Source organism: Epinephelus fuscoguttatus, linkage group LG17 (genome assembly GCF_011397635.1).
Source record: "Epinephelus fuscoguttatus linkage group LG17, E.fuscoguttatus.final_Chr_v1".
In the NCBI taxonomy this organism is placed as follows: Eukaryota; Metazoa; Chordata; class Actinopteri; order Perciformes; family Serranidae; genus Epinephelus; species Epinephelus fuscoguttatus.
Window position 1 is genome coordinate 21982279 of NC_064768.1, and position 16320 is coordinate 21998598.

A 16320-nucleotide genomic window follows, 5' to 3' on the forward strand; every position below is an offset into this window, starting at 1 on the left:
AAGACAGAACAAATATCCCTGTCCATTTTTTGAGACAGAACAGAGAGGATTTTTTTTAAAGCGAGACGGAGGAGAGGAGACACATACTGTGCGAAACGACACGGGAGGCTTATAAGGAAGGGGGGAAGCCAAATAGAAAGAGGGATATTTCAGGATGAAGAGGGGATGCAGCCCGGAGGAAGTGTGGATTTGAATCTCTCCCTGGCTCTCTATCACTCTTTTGAAGGGAACGGGACGGAATAGAGAGATATTAACGACGAGCAGCGGAGAGTGGATTTAAAGACAGAGAGACAACCTGTGTGCCCGTCCCATCTCCCCCCTCTGTCTCTCTGCCTTTCTCTCTGGATGTTGACTGAATTCATTTTTGGGATATGAAGGATTTATCTAGTCTATGTTAGAAGGAGGAGGCAAAGAAAACGCACGCGTCCCCCCCCCCCCCTCTCTCTCTCTCTCTCTCTCTCTCTCTCTATCTTCCTCTCTCCCTCTCCCTCTCTTCCTCCCCCCCCTCCCCCCCCCCCTTCTCTCCCTCCGCTTTCTGGATGTGAAGCAGCATGCGGCCCGGTGAGAGCTTAGAGGGCTCGCGCTCGGCTCGCGGAAGATGTATTGATGTTAATGATATTACTAATAGCGGCACGGAACGCTGTCTCGCGCACCCCTCGTCGGCTAAGACGAGGATGAAGAGGGGGACGACGAAGAGGAGGCTGAGAGGGATGAACGAGAGGATGACGGACGGAGGGATGACGGTGATGCGCTGTTTTCTGTGGAGTCTCGTTCTCTGCTCGCTCTCCTCGCGCGCGCAAGGTAAGGGGATGCGACACGCGCACACATACACACGCAGCAGTCATGGGCGCACTCACGCGCAGTGACATAAACGCCCTCGCTCACTCGCGCGCGCGCGCAAACACTCGCGGTTTGGGTGAGACTGAGGTGCTGAGTTTTTTTTTTGCTCTCTCTCTACTGCAGTCATGAGAAAGATGCTGCTTCTTCTGTGCGCGTGTGGGGTGACGGAGTGTGTGTGAGGGTGTCTGCGGGCGTGCGCGAGGATGTCTGTGAGGTGTCTATGCACTGTGTGTGAGTGAGAGGGGAGATGTGCGTGAGGGCGCGCGAGGTGCGTGCGTTGGATGTATGGTGTGTTGCGGAGCAGAGAGGAGAAATAGAAATTGGCTTACAGGGAGGATGAAGGGAAAGAAGGAGAGAGGGATAGAACCGGCAACAGCCTCTTCCCTTCCTTCCTTCCTTCCTTCCTTCCTTCTTTCCTTTCCTTATTTTCTGCTTGCTTCAGTTTGCCCCCCCCCCTTTTCTCTCCATCCCTCTCTTCAATACTGCCATTGAGCTGGTAGCCAATAAATATTCTTGCGGTAGCTCTTGGGCTGTGGCAGCGAACGTGAGCTGCTTATACCAAAGTGTGTGCGGGAGTGTGTTTGTCTGTGTGTGTGTGGGTTTGTGCGTGCGTGTGTGTGAACGTGAGTTGTTTATAGTGATGAGGCTCGGGCCTTACACAGCATTTTATCCCCCAAATTTCTACCACCGTGCCCATTTGTCCCACTCCTGCTGTATTTCGGTTAAAAGATGTTATATAATGCTGGTGTCTCCCCCTTTCTCTCGCTCTCACACACACTTTCACACTTTGCCGTCCCCCCCACTCTCTCTCTCTCTGTCTCTCCCCCCTCCTCTCGCTGTCTTGAGTGAAATAGGATGTTAAAATATTCACAGTATAGCACACTCTCCCACTTTCTTTGTCTGTCTGCATCTTGGTCTTCCTCTGCTTTACATTTTGACTTTCTCTGTCTGATCTCGTTCAGACACACACTGGAGCTAACACACATACACTCACGCAAACACACCCATTGCTGCGTCAGGTGAGGCTTCAGTGGTATGGAAACTAACGGACCATTCATCACCGTATCTTCAGAAGAGGAAGGGAGAGGAGGATGAAGCGGAGGAGGCAAAAAATGGATAGGGAGGAAGAGGCTGGAGGGGAGATTGAGAGACTGGAAATGGGCTCGTGAGGAAGTGAGGCAGGAAATGAATAAGGGAAAGAGGTTTCTAAGTAACTTGCAAACTACGTGGGTTAAGAACTAGTGAGCAGAGAGAGTTTGTTTTATTTGTGAAGAGTACAGGAAGACAAAGGTAACCTGAAAAAGCCAACGACTGTAGCAGCTTTTGAGAACCATTTGTCATTGCCATTGTAAAGTCAGCATGATCCTCCAGTGTAGGGAGATCATGTGTAGGCTGACGGAGCAGAAATATAATGGATTTCTACAGTGATTAAACAAATCGACACTGGGAACGTCTAGACACTTGGCTTTGCACCACCACAAGAATGTAGTTTTACTCTTTAAACAATACCCAGGAATATCCAGGCTTTTTGTAGCCTATTTGGAAAGGCTTTTTTTATGGTCTGATAGACAGATGAGAGATTGTGATTTGGAGGGTGTCGAACGAACAAAGACAAGAAAAGGTGGGATTTCCTCAGGCACAAAAGATCTCATTTTAAAGCCTTGGGGGACACAGATCTTGGCACTGATCTCCTCATGGCTGTCTGTGAGAGACCTCATAGTGTCAGATACTCCTTGCGGTATAAACATGGTCAAATTCAGGCTTCTTCAAGGGAGTTGAATGCAAATTCTCATTAGGATTAATAAAATGTCAAAGGTAGATATAGAAGTTGGCAAAGCCAGCAAGCAAATAAAATCATTTTTTTAAGTGTCAAGGGTGAGCAGGAAGGTAAATAAATGTGTAATTAAATGTCCCCTTGATCCATGCTGACATTTTGGGGACCAGGGCTTTAAAAAGAGGCTGGAAAATTAAAACCAGCCACCAGCCAAATGCTGTTACATTTTGGCTGTGGCTGGCGAATTAGTCTACTCTACCGGCCATTGGCAGGTAACCAATCATTGTATAGACCCGCAATCCTGTTCTGAAAAACCAATCTAGAAGGTAAAGTAATGAAATAATGGATTCACACGCTGCTGTAGCCAGTGGACAAAAACATTAATACCTCAGCTTTCATGACATGTTTGACACAAAGATACAGCGCCGTTCCCAGAGTAGGCTTTTGTCATGATACTTGGTTTTAATTGAGGAGTGTGTTGCACTACAATGAGGTCAAGAGGACAGTCTTAGAGAGGGGTGATGAAAGGTTTCAGCTTGCTTTGGACCCTGTCTGACAGGTTGTCATGGAAGTGTTACTCTTTTTGTATGTTTTTTAATGCCTTGCAATTTAATGTTGAAGTTTATGTGAAAAAAATGAACTTGAAATGAAGTTTCCCTCTAAGTCAGATGCTGAAAAATTGCTGTACTTGTCCTCTGCTCTTCCTCTTCCCCCTGATCCCCTCTTCTCTGTTTCATCCGCTCTCCTCTCCTCCTCCTCCCCGCTGCTCCGCTCAGCTTAACTCCACCTCTCCTCTCTTCCTCTCTTCCCCTCTCCTGTCCCCTGCCCCTCTGTTTTCCTCTCCTCTGCTCAGCACTTCTTCTGTGCTCTCATCTCTCCTTCGGGCTCCCTCTCTCTTCCTTTTCGTCTGTCAGATTTGTCCTGTGGCTCCAGAGGCTTAATTTACTCACCAAACATACTAAATCGCACATGTGCGCACATGCACACAAGACAAAACCCACACACATTTTTCACCGTCTCCCAGACTCTTAAATGTATTCTGGGCTACATTCAGCCTGTCAGAATCAAACTGAGAGCTGCGTTCCAGCCTCACAACCTGCACCTTTGCAATAGATCTATGTTTGAGCTTCTTTTCAGCACCACCTCTAGGATTAACCCAACTGCAGATTTTTACTGACAGTTTGGATTTCATCAGCACTCAATCAGTGGACTAATACTGATCAATCATCTCATAGTAATCATCCTTTAGACAGCCTGGTAATCTGTGTCTGGTCATCGGTGGGGTGAGGAATTAAAACAGGTTTCTCTTAAAGCTAGTCTAAAGCATGTGACCAACTAATTAAACCAGATGGCTAAAAATAGCTAATTTAATTTACATTGACTAGCCATGGAAATGTAGTGCTTTGTTCTTGCAACATGACTAAATTGAAATTTATCAGTCATCCCCTGGTAGCGTCTAGTAATTTAATGCTGGTCATCAGTGTTAAATTGGACAGGCTGTCAGGCGCAGTGAAATGGTCCTCCAACCAGGTTTTATAACCCATCCGTGGATATCAGAGATTGATTGGTGCGGTTTACAACTCCAGTGTTGATTATAAGTCATTGATTGATGTCATCCATTAACGTGCCACTGCTAGTCATTTACCTGTGTTAGTTACTGGTTGAGCACTTTGGTAATCACTCTCTGCTGTCAATTATGGATTGATATGCAATGTACAATTAATAATAAGGTTTACTGGTGGGTTCAGAGGCATAAGATTATGCCTGCATTGACGAGCACAGGGGGATACCATCTCTTTGTCTTTCTCTGCTGAATTCACACGTAAACAGACATGGGTTTGGACTATTAGTACACTGTGTACACACACACCGAGGCAGACGAGCACTCTCACACTCAACATTAGCGCAACACAGACTCTCTAACACACATTTAATCCTGTGGCTTATGGCTGGTTTCTCAGGGAGCGAGATGTGTCTGTCGCAGAGTCAGCCTCTGATCATATAAATACTTTTGACTTAGTGAGGAAGAAAGTGAGAGAAAAGGGGGGAAGATGTGGAGGCAGGAATGGGAAAGAGAGTAAGGTGTGTGTCTTCATATCCTCAACTCCATTCTCTCCTCATCTGTCCCTCTTGACTTTCATTCACCTAATCCTCTCCCGCATTTCCAACCAACAACTTGTAATTACTTGTTTTTCCTTCCTCACCTCTCCTCCTTCAACTCACTGTCAACATTCAGTACTAAAGCCGGAAGTAGTATGGCAGCATAATGTAGCAGAAGGAAATGTGGGGGTGGGGACCTCAAGCTATTTAATTTTATTTATTTTATTTCAAAGGACAATGCACATTAATCAACATTTCTGTAAATGTGACAGGGTTAGCCAGCTGGCTAATTTTCAACTGTAGTCTTTTAGCAAGATGTTTACCCGAGTTTGGAACCAAACATTTAACAGTTAAGATTTTGCTCATAGGTTCAAAATGAACACATTTGGTTTAATGATGTCATGATACCTTTAAATTAACCTGCACAAAGTACTGGTACAGAAGTATTCACTAAACACATGCCTCCAGTCATGTGGTGGGTTTGTTGGTAGAAAGAATGCAGTGTATCATCATATACCAGTTTGTATGATGTCTTACAAAAAAATGCACACACAGCAGTATATATGATTTTCTATGAATGACCCTAGATACTTGTGTACTTAACATAAAGTTACGTAAGTTAGGTTTAGGGAAGTAAATTTATGAAGGTTATGTTTAAGAAAAGAAACATGGAGATAATGTACCTCAGAATAACTCAAAGTTCACTTGGTTTCACAATGGACACAAACACCAGTCTCCCAGGAGGAAGTCCTGTGTTGTTGGACCCATCCACCACCCTTACCTGTGTCCTTAGACGGACTTTAATAATAATAATAATAATAATAATAATGATAATAATACATTTTATTTATAGGCACCTTTCAGGACACTCAAGGTCACTGTACAAAAGACAATAATAATAAAACAATCAGTAAAACATGACAATCAAAAAACGCAAAACATAACGTAATACATAAAACAGCAGTAAAGTGCAACAGTGAGGTCATTCCAGTCCAGATTAAAGGGAGTGCGCCTGTCTGAAAAGTTGAGTTTTGAGGCGGGATTTGAAGGAGGTGACAGAGTCCGAGTGTTTTATGTTTTTATGTCCTGCAGTAGAGAGTTCCAGAGCAGAAGACTGGAGGTCGAGCGGCTGAAGGCTCTAGACCCCGTGGTGGGTAAGTGAGCAGGTGGGAGGGTGAGTTAAATGGAGGAGGTGGACCTGAGAGTATGGCTGGGTCTTTAATCACATGATTGCAGCCTTTACAATAACGTAGGTTATGCAATAATTCTGGTGCATTACCTTTGATAGGTATACATACGAGCAGTGCATGGGAACAGTCTGTGTACGCCACAGGTTGAGGACCAGTTGATTTTCCCTCCTGTTGTTTCATTTCCTGTTGTTTCATCAGGTTGAGGACCAGTTGATTTTCTTCCCTGCTGTTTCATCTGTGCAGCCTTAGGTTGAAAATCTGATTGTAGATCTGTTTTTGTTTTAATATCTTTGGTCCTTTTGATACTATCAAATGTAGAAGTTACCGAGATCGTATTGTTTTAAACGTGGTATTAAAAAAAGTATCAAACTGTTGATAGTTTTGACAACCCTCATCTGGTTCAGTAACGACCTACAGAAAAGTTCTGTCATGATACTGGGATTTAAAAGTTTGATACAATACCATGAAGAATATCAATATTTAATACCATTTCCGATACCATGGGGAAAATTGAAATTAAGCACATACGATTTAAAACATTTATTTATAAATAAATTTTATAAGGCTGAAAGATGACAACTTCATTTTTTTGGTTAATCACAAGAGTATGGTAGAATGGCTGGAGTAAACATTAAAGGTAAAGAGATAACAAAAAAGTGCAGTGGATACCAGAGTATCTATACTGAGATAAAATGAGTATTGGAACCATTTAAGATATTTAGAATGAATATATGTATATTGCTATATCAATATTTTTGACAACACCATTACAGAATATGCTAAATATCTTAGCAGGGATCATTTTTCTGGAGATGCAGGCAGCATTACTTTTTTCATTTCATTCATTTTTTGTCATTGCACAATACAGTGTTGCGCAACAAAATGCACTTGTGGTCGATTCATGCTACACAAAGCTTGTTTTCCTAACACAAAATTGTTGCCCGTGAATTGAATTCTTTGGATGGAGATGACCACTTCCCTAGCAGCAAGGCTGAGTGTGTGTTGCTTCACATTTCCTGATGAATTTGAAGCCTTTGATATTTTCCAACATTAGAGGGCATTGCAATTTCAGTTAAAGTTCTCCCTCTATGTCTTTTTCTATTTCGTTTGTACGCTCAGCACTCCTGCTCTCACAGTGTCATTGCCTTGAAAATCCTTGGATTCTAGTGTTACTGCTTTAGCTGTCCTGGGAACTCCCCTGTTGAGTACTGAGCAAGTGTGTGTTTTATTGTGTAAATTCATATTCTTGATATTTGGCTGCTCCATACTCAGTACTGTTTCCTCTCCATCCATCTTCTTCCACCCCTAATCGCCCATTCTTCTCTTCCCTTACCTCCTCCTACCAACATTCACCCATGATGAATTTATAATCACCTCCTTTCTCACATCCCACATCTGCCATCTCCCTTCATCCGTTCTTCCTTTAGTTTCTGTCCTCCATTAGCCTTGCTTCTCCTCTTTCCCCTCTCCTCCCCTGCTCCATCCAGCCCCTGTCCTTAGAGAATTTCTTATAAGTGTTGATTGTAATAGGTTGGCACTCACAGGGTAACGCTCTGATAATCTCTCATGTGTGTTTTCCGTCTCAGCCAACAAACAGGGTACGCATTCAATTCCTGCACGCAGATTGCCAGCCGAATTGGTGTGTTTTTAAATTGCCACGGAGCCAAATCTACTCATGTATTTCAGATTTGTGTTTGTCTGCCATGATTTCAGAAATGTCAGCTTGCACATATTGAACAGGCTGCTAAATTGAAAGAAGTGATAATTTTGCCATGCAAATTGGACTTAAGAGAGTGTGTATTCCAGTGAGCGGTTCCAGCTGTTCCTGGGCCCTGTGGATCCATAACAGCTTTTTATGTACAATTGCTCTTTTCCTCCAAGGTCTAGTGCAAATGTGCATTTACAGACTGGTGTCGCGAGTGTAATAAGTGTAAGCATAATTCATCATAGTTGAATGCAAAGACATGGTGGCGTCCTGCAGGAGCCATCAGCAAATAAAACTGTGCCATCCACTAACTGTAAAAATACTGATAGAATTTTAGTTAGTATATTTTGAATGTGTCTCTTATGTGTTTTGCTGTTGAATCTTTACTATAATTCTGTGTATAATATCCAACATTTCATTAAATGCACACATACGCACACACACAAATCAAATGCATTGCTTAAGTCACTATGAAGCGTACCAAATATGAAACAAGGCTCTGATTAAAGGCCCGTCAAAGACTTTTGGGAGATATGAGGTTTCTGAAGAGCACATGCGTTGTGTACGTACACATTAACTCAGACACACACGTAGACACGTGTACATGAGAACACAATCTGTCAGTCTTTCGTAGCCTCTTCATTATTTCAAAGATGATTAGAAGTAGACATGACGTGAACATGTTGAGTGGGCAAGCACACACACACACACACACACACACACACACACACACACAGTCGCTCTGACACACTAATAAATACACAAAATTTTGTTGGGCACATAAAGATAGCATGTGTTACCCTGAGGGTGTGACCGCAAACACACAAGCACACGCACTTACACATGAATATGAACAGGGACAGGACACATACACACACACACACACACACACACACACACACACACACACACACAGAGAGTTGCTCTGATGCGTTACAGGAAAGGCAGATGAGAAATTAACAAAGACAGACAGTCTCGTATCCAGCTGGTGCTTGGTGTGTGTATGTGTGTGTGTGTGTGTGTGTGTGTGAGAGAGAGAGAGAGAATGAGAGAGAGAGAGAGAGAGAGAGAGAGAGAGAGAGGTGTTCTAATCTATGTAAAGAAACAGGCAACATGGCCAATATAGGAGGAGCTATTTCTTCTAAGATGGAACCTTGGATTAAAATGGGAAGCTGTGTGCACAGGAATCCTTCTATATAGATGGTTGGGCATATAAACAGAAGTGTCGGTCAAAGGTTCGATCCCTGGTGACAGCTAGTCTGTCCCTGTCAGACTGTCCTTGAGGGAGGTGCTGATGCCCTTAATGACCGTGTGCTCTCTGGGGAAAATGCATGCAGTATAGCTGTCAGTAAATTCCTACAAGACCAGCACCACAACAGAGCTGAAATGACACAAATAATGCAGAATGTAAAGACACAGAAAAGCTTGTTGATTATCGTGGTGAAAGCAGGCTATGTTCATCATAAAAGCTCGACAGACCAAATCATGTTGATGTCATGGCAACCTGAGATTAACTTGAGCTAAATACATTTTGTGCCAGTCCTGTCACTTTGCCTTTTGATTCGTACCTATTTTAGTAATTTGGCTGTCACTGTCTTCACTACCTTATAGGTGGCTTGTGCTAGTGAAGGAAAAGAAATGGTCAAATGCAGTGGACAGCATTCGTTCATCTTAAAGAAAACAAATGGACCACATTACAATAAATTTAAATGATAAGCATCATTAATAATTATATTATTAATGACTGCTTAATTTAAGGGGAGCAACAAGTCCTTTTAATGGGTAGCAAATTATTCCTGTTGCAAATTATTCGTGTATAGCATTCCATTAACTTCAGAGGTTTAGGAAACAGCTCACATGGGCTTTGACTTGAAAACACCTTTTGAATGGGGGTTCACAATAGATAAGGGGCAGTCCAATGAATTACCTTAAACTGGTTTGATTTAATGCAAACCACCTGAACTAGCATCTGTAATTATGACATGTTCTGGCCAATTAAAAGTAGCTTCCATCAGAAACCCTTGACAATGGCGAAATCCAGCTTGTATTGCATCAGTAAATAGCCATAAGACAATGCCATTACCATTATATTAAGTTTGTTTATAATGGACTAAAAGAGCTAATTCAGTCATAGACACTTTTGTCAAGGAAAACTTCATTTCCATTTGCAGTATTATATTTGGCAATATGGCTCTGTCCAAGGGCCTCTCTGCCTTTCCTAGGCCTATGCAGGAAGCCTAAGGCAGAAAGAGCACGCCTCTCCACCCTTCTACGTGCCTACATGAAAAGCATAAGGCGGAGAGAGCACACTTCTCCGCCCTGCCACGCGCCTACATGGAAAGCCTAAAGGCAGGGAGAGCAAACCTTCCTGCCCTTCCATGCGCCTACATGGAAAGCCTGAGGCAGGGAGAGCAAACCTTCCTGCCCTTCCATGCGCCTACATGGAAAGCCTAAGGCAGAGAGAGCAGCGTCAAAGACCCCCGGGGAACAGATCTGAGCCATCATCAATAACAAACAGAAATGACATTGATAAGTCAGACACAGCATGAAAAGGAGGAGCTGGGGTGGAGGACGGTTGCAAAGCGGCTCGCAGAGGAAGCAGCAACAGTGGGCAGGCCAGTGCACTTTAAATAGGGCACCCTGAATAAGGCTTGATTGCATAGGAAGGAATCGTAATCTATCAGCTGGCTCCTCCCATCAGTCAGCTGCTACATGAGTTGATTGGCTGTTTGAGGATCAGCTGATGTAGCTGGGATGTGAGCTGAGCTTGACATCGTGTTCTGCCTGAACTAACACTATGCTCAATTAGTGTCTGACAGACTGAGCCGAGCACCTGACAACATGAAGGATATCGATTTCAGTAGAGATGGGAGGGGGGATGAGCAGTTGTTGTGTTTGTTTGCCAGAAAGTTGGTGTGTTGTTTGGGGTGACCAGACTAGACATGGCAAAATGAATCCTTTAAGAAACCTAAAGCTTTGCCAATATGACAACATTTTGGTTTTGAAGCCGACAATAGAGGTGCACTAACTGACCATGAGCAACGCGGTGTGTCGTTTTGAGCTGAACTTTTGTCAAACGCCCTTGAAAACGCTGCTATGAATGAGAAACAGCTGATTTATGAAGTTAATATGAGGAGTTATCCACACAAGACCTTCTTATTTCATGACAAGAATCTAAATAAGGTGGCAGCTGGCTTGAGGGAGATCACTGGGGAGCTGGAAATTTCTGGGAAATGACTATTGTTTATAACAACCTACTTGCTGTTGGCTATATTAAATGTTATTTCCAGTTATTGTCACAATATAAAACGTGTGTTTTCTGTTTAAAAGTACAAACTTGGAAGACAGCAAGAACTCACCCATGTTTTACGTGGTTAAGTCTCCAGATTTCCAGTGCATGGCTAATAGGTAGCCGACATGGTTACATGGTTCACGTGGTTATGTCTCCAGTCTAGGGCTTCCGATGTTGTGCTATGCAACATGATAGTTGGACCCTGGTTTACTGTTAGGACACGGTATCATTTTGCTCCACTCCTGAGCGACGTCTAGTACGACACCTAGTGGTAGAATTTGGTGTTCTGGTCCGGTCCAGCTCTGACTATCAAACCGGTTTGAACATTTTTAAATCAGCCCTGAATTTCAGAATAGAGATTTCATAAACCTGTTACCTTTTTAGCATATATATAAAACCTACAAGCAAAACATTTGTAAGCTATTAGTTAAACATGACCACAATCTACATTAACAAGTTATAATTCATCAGTAGCTATATTATACCCTCACCTCAGGTAGTCTAATGATAACTGTGAACTCATGATTAATAGATGTGCTGCATTTTTATCCACAGATGTGTGAACAGTGTTGTAGGTAATAATGTGCAAATGATGTACCAGCAGTGATAATCTTTACTCATGGATATGATATAAAGCGTGGATAAATGGCATCGCTAATGATGTGCTACCCCCATTGAATATGTTTAGAATATGATCTGTAATTTGTCATTGTAATTTAACTCGTCATTAACTCAACTTTTATTTGAGATCCATCATCGCACAATTCAACAAGCTCTCAGTTTCTTTATCTGTTGTAATTAGACAAGTTTACCTCCGATATTTCATGCTTCCCTGCTCTGCTTGTTATATCTCATTTTACTCAGAGGTCTTTGTCTAATGTAGCAATGATGTGATGGATATCAGATTTTTGGGATGAGATTGTTGCCATGGTGACCATGTGAACATTAAAATCCTGTCAGCTGTTGGTACAGTGCATCACATAGACACGCACACGGATGCACAAAGATGAAAGATATAAAATATGTTGGAGCCAAATAATAAAACTAAAACCAGTTTGATGTTGTTTAAATACACTTTGATGATTTTCTTGGCCCTGTTACTCATATAATGAGTTTAATTGAAACTATTTATAAGAACATGCAGCCATTTTTTAACAAAAACAAATGTTAGATATGATACGTGTCAGTGAAGGTGCAAGAAAACATCCCTTTTAAGTGAGTAGTTCATGCACTAGTTACGCATGAGCATCACATAGGGACTTATTAAACAGCTGCAGTAGTTATTTTTGATTATTTGAGCCTTCCAGGTATTATTTTTGTGTTTGTGAAAAACACAAATTATTTGAATATGTATTTAGTGACAGTAAAATAACAGTCAGGTCTCTAAAGACATGGAAAACTACTCAACACAGGTACACATGACACACATGTGAAGGTAATTTGATTAGTCAGTTTGCTAGACAGTTGAACCCTCCATGAACCCAACTGCAGTCTCTCCTGTCAGATGCAAAAATCTCAACTCAAACCTTTCAACAATTTTAATTACCGTCAATTAAGGATTAAAGTTGACAATTTTTTTTGAAAATGCAGAGTACTATAACTGGTTTAATCCTATCCCATTCAATAATAATCATATAACAAAACATGTTAATTCTGTTTATCCCAGTATGAAAAAATAATAGTGCTTCTGACAGTGCGGGGTGTTGAAGGAGAGAGAAAAACACAGAGCAACAGGGGGTGTTTCTGTGTTTATGTCTGGTGTGTGATGACAGGTATGCCCATGTGCCCCAAACCCACAGAAACATGGCTGCAAGCAGACATCACACACACACACACACACACACCTCGCAATCTAAACACACACGCACAATCTCACTAGCTCATCACTTTGTGCTGTTATGCACATGAGGATAGTCTATTGTTTGACTGTGTTATTAAATTAATCCCCCCGTCCTGTGATCATAAACAGATTGTTTTATTTTATTTTGACATTTCACAACACGTCTTAATCTTTGCAAGCAAGAATGTTGTTTAATTATTATTATTCTAATTATTCCGTCATGCTTACATGCATATGCACCCCTTGCCTCCTCCTGCAGTCTTATTCGCTGGGAGTCTCAGAGCTCTGCAGGTGATGCATTTCCTACCCTAAGTGATGATGTATTTCCTGTCTGAGTCTTGCGCCTTGGGAGCCTTTTTGTACTGTTGTTCATTCTGTCTATGTGTGTGTGTGTGTTTCTGTGCACAGGACTTTTTTCCTGTACGTGTGTGTGCACGTGCATGTGTGTGCTTGTCTGCTCCATTCCCAGAGAAGACTCATTTCCCCAGCAGGCCCTGTCAGGCTGTTTCTGGGCGCACTCAGTTCACAGCTGGAGGCTACTGCTGTCACCTGCTTACCTAACATCCCTCTCTCCTCTCCTCTCCTCTCCTCTCCTCTCCTCTCCTCTCCTCTCCTCTCCTCCTTCAGTCTTAACATCAGTTAAAGTATGTATCCCCATATAACACTCACTAATTCATATGGGTGCAGCTTTCTACAAAATAAGCTAAAGTGAAAGGGAGCTGGTCCTTTATAGTTGGCAATAAAATTACTCCAAAGAGACTGTGCAGCCAAACGATTGCACTGAGAGTCTACAAGTCCTATTTTTACACAAGTATTTAGCGCAAGTCTTCACTAAAATTGCTGTTTTCTAAAGCTTTCATGCTTGGGTGGCCACCAGCATTCTCCAAAAGGAGGACACCTCTGCAGGGCACGCAGGGACACTAACTAAGACAGCTACAGTCACAGTTAATGTGTGTGTATATACCATATTTGCACACATATACTATGAAAATAACTCAGAGGCACCAATTTGTCCTCTGCATTTGGACATGCAAAGCCCAAACAGCCTAAATTGTGATAAAAAAACAAAGGGGAAGCAGACAGAGAGCAAATGTCAGCATACAGGAAGTAGGAGGTAATTAATTTAATAGCTAAATAACTGACATGTACAAACTTATTTTTGTCTGATGTGCTGGGAAAAGAAGTTTGCACACACAGACGTCCCAGAGGTGACGGCATGCAGCTCGCAGACAAAAGCTCAGCAGGGTGTTGCGGTGGACAACAGTAAACGTTTTGATCTTTGACACTGGCCGTCTGTCTCCCCCACACCCCGACCCTACCCTGCTCTCGCTCAGGGTCACCGGGTCAGACAGAGAGCAGATGCTTAACCGCACGACCACAACCAAACCTGACACCACAACACGTATACCCCCAATCTGTCATCTCCTCTTGTTAAATTATTAGTCTCAGTGGAAGATGTTTGTCACCTGTTTAATTGTCCGTCGCGGATTTCTGGTGAAAGAAAAGGGGAGACTGATGAAACAAAAGCTTGCTTTAACTCTGCAATCCCGTTGATTGCATCCTATTGATTTACATATGTAACTGATCCATCGGAAGTTTGTGTTGGAAATCCTTGAGTTGATGTTTGCTGGAGACTTAATTGTTGGTAGGGGTCCTCCTGGGATTCATGCCTGGGTTGAATCAAGTGAAGTCTGTGTGGACCTGTGTAACTACATGTTTAGTGCAGTGGTGCCCCAAAGGGGGGGCCATGGCCACCCTGTTAGAATTGCCGTACCCCCCTGTGGCATGTGAGCTAGTACAAAGGTAGTAGTATCCTGTGAAACTAGACAACTTAAGGCATGCATTGACACCAACTATCTTGGCATAGCTTGTCAGAAGGGGGGCCAAATAACACTCCACGTTTAGGTTCAATTTTAGCAAGGGAACAACTGGCATGGCCATTTTCAAAGGGGTCTAGACCTGAAAGTGGGTTCTATGGGTATCCACAAGTCTCCCCTTGTTCTCCGTAAATGTTTTGCTCCTTACAATCAATGTACTCCTTCAGATTAAAGCTGTATATTGTCTTTTTAAGGAAAAGGATAACTATCTGAAGACTGATGGATTGCCTAACATATGTGTATACAGATACATAGCACATTAAGACAGGCTTGTTGTGGATTTTCAGTGTCCCCCTTTGGCCACCCCTATGAGTATTGAGTGATGAAGGCAAAGAGTCTCTAACTAATTAAGTCCATCACCTATAACAAACCTCCTAGTCTTATATCTAACTCTGTTATTTGTTTGGATATGTTTTGTGATAAGGCAGGTTTGTGTGAATAGCTCAGATACAGCAAACAACATGGATAATCATTAGGCTAAAAGATGTTTTTGTTCTTTGGCAAGCTTCCTGTGATACACTTTGTATCTGTTGCATTTGGTGCCAATGTTCCTTTAGGTTTTATGTGGTTTTACAAAACCTACGACAGAAGCTAAGTGCCTCTTTGGCTTGAAAAGCATGGCAAACAATTTAATCTCCATTTTGTTGTTAATAGAAAACCATAACCTTTTTTTTGTTTGTCACACTTTCCTTCTCCATCCAAATTTCCTAAAAAAAAAAAAGTATCAGTTATTGTAGGTAAATTAAGTTAACCTACTAATTGCAGGTTATTTACAGTGCTGTATTATGTATTATATGTTTTAACAGGACAATGAAAACAAATTACAAATGAAAAAAACCTTATGGGGGGCACAAAAGCAGAAATATATTAAAGATCTTTTTCACTTGAAGCTCAGTATTAACATGTCATTATTGAACTATAGTTTAGAAATGTGTTAAACATTGGCCCAAAGCCCAATGCCAGGTGTAATATGGTCTCATAGCACCTCTCACATTGCCAAATGATGTTTCCACCTTGCTGCTGATCTCTTGAGGTAATTTACTGTATATCCTTCAACAAACAAAAAGAGCAGAAGGCTATTCCAAGTACAAGTCAATGTCCAACTGCCTGGCAGAGGTAGAGTTGAAATGAGTTTCTGCGATCAAAAGAAACAGAACGATAAAAGGATAAAAGGGATTGGAAAGATAAAAGGATTTGAGTCACTGGATCAGAATTGCTCCTTTATAGAGCAGAAATCAACAGAATTAAAATCCATTCAAACACAAGGAACCCTGGACTCCACATATGTCATGAAGGTCACTGCTCCCAAAAGACACTGGACTTCATACATTCGATCAGGTTGAGTTCCAACAAAGAGATTTTTCTTATGCTCCACAAAAGTAGTCCACAAAGCATCTCTGCTCAGATATCTATCAGCGGTATGAACTTTTTGCTGTTCACTTTTGCTCTTATTTTTTCCAAGTTAACAGAGATGATGGGAGAAGAGAAGATGACATGGGGGGAACATAAGTGATGTATCCTTGGTCATCGATCTATGAGCCAAGGTTGTATGGACTTTTTGTTATCAGTGGTGAAAGAAGTGCTCAGATCTATTTACCCAACTGAATGTAGCAATGCTACAGTTAGAAAATACTGTCTGACAAGTACTGCATTCAAATTTTTTCTTAAAGGAACAGGGTGAAGGATTTAGTGGCATCTAGCG

General features: G+C 42.1%; 1 protein-coding gene across 5 annotated transcripts in view; it reads left to right on the plus strand.

Moving 5' to 3' along the window:
* Nucleotides 1–542: 542 nt before the first annotated feature.
* The window catches only part of csmd3b (CUB and Sushi multiple domains 3b), a 471159-nt gene continuing 455381 nt past the window's right edge, over nt 543–16320 (plus strand). For all 5 annotated transcript variants that reach the window (XM_049601964.1, XM_049601965.1, XM_049601966.1 and 2 more), the window contains exon 1: nt 543–801. In XM_049601964.1, coding sequence (XP_049457921.1) covers nt 552–801 — 250 coding nt within the window. In that variant the 5' untranslated portion in view covers nt 543–551. The remainder of the gene's footprint in view (nt 802–16320) is intronic.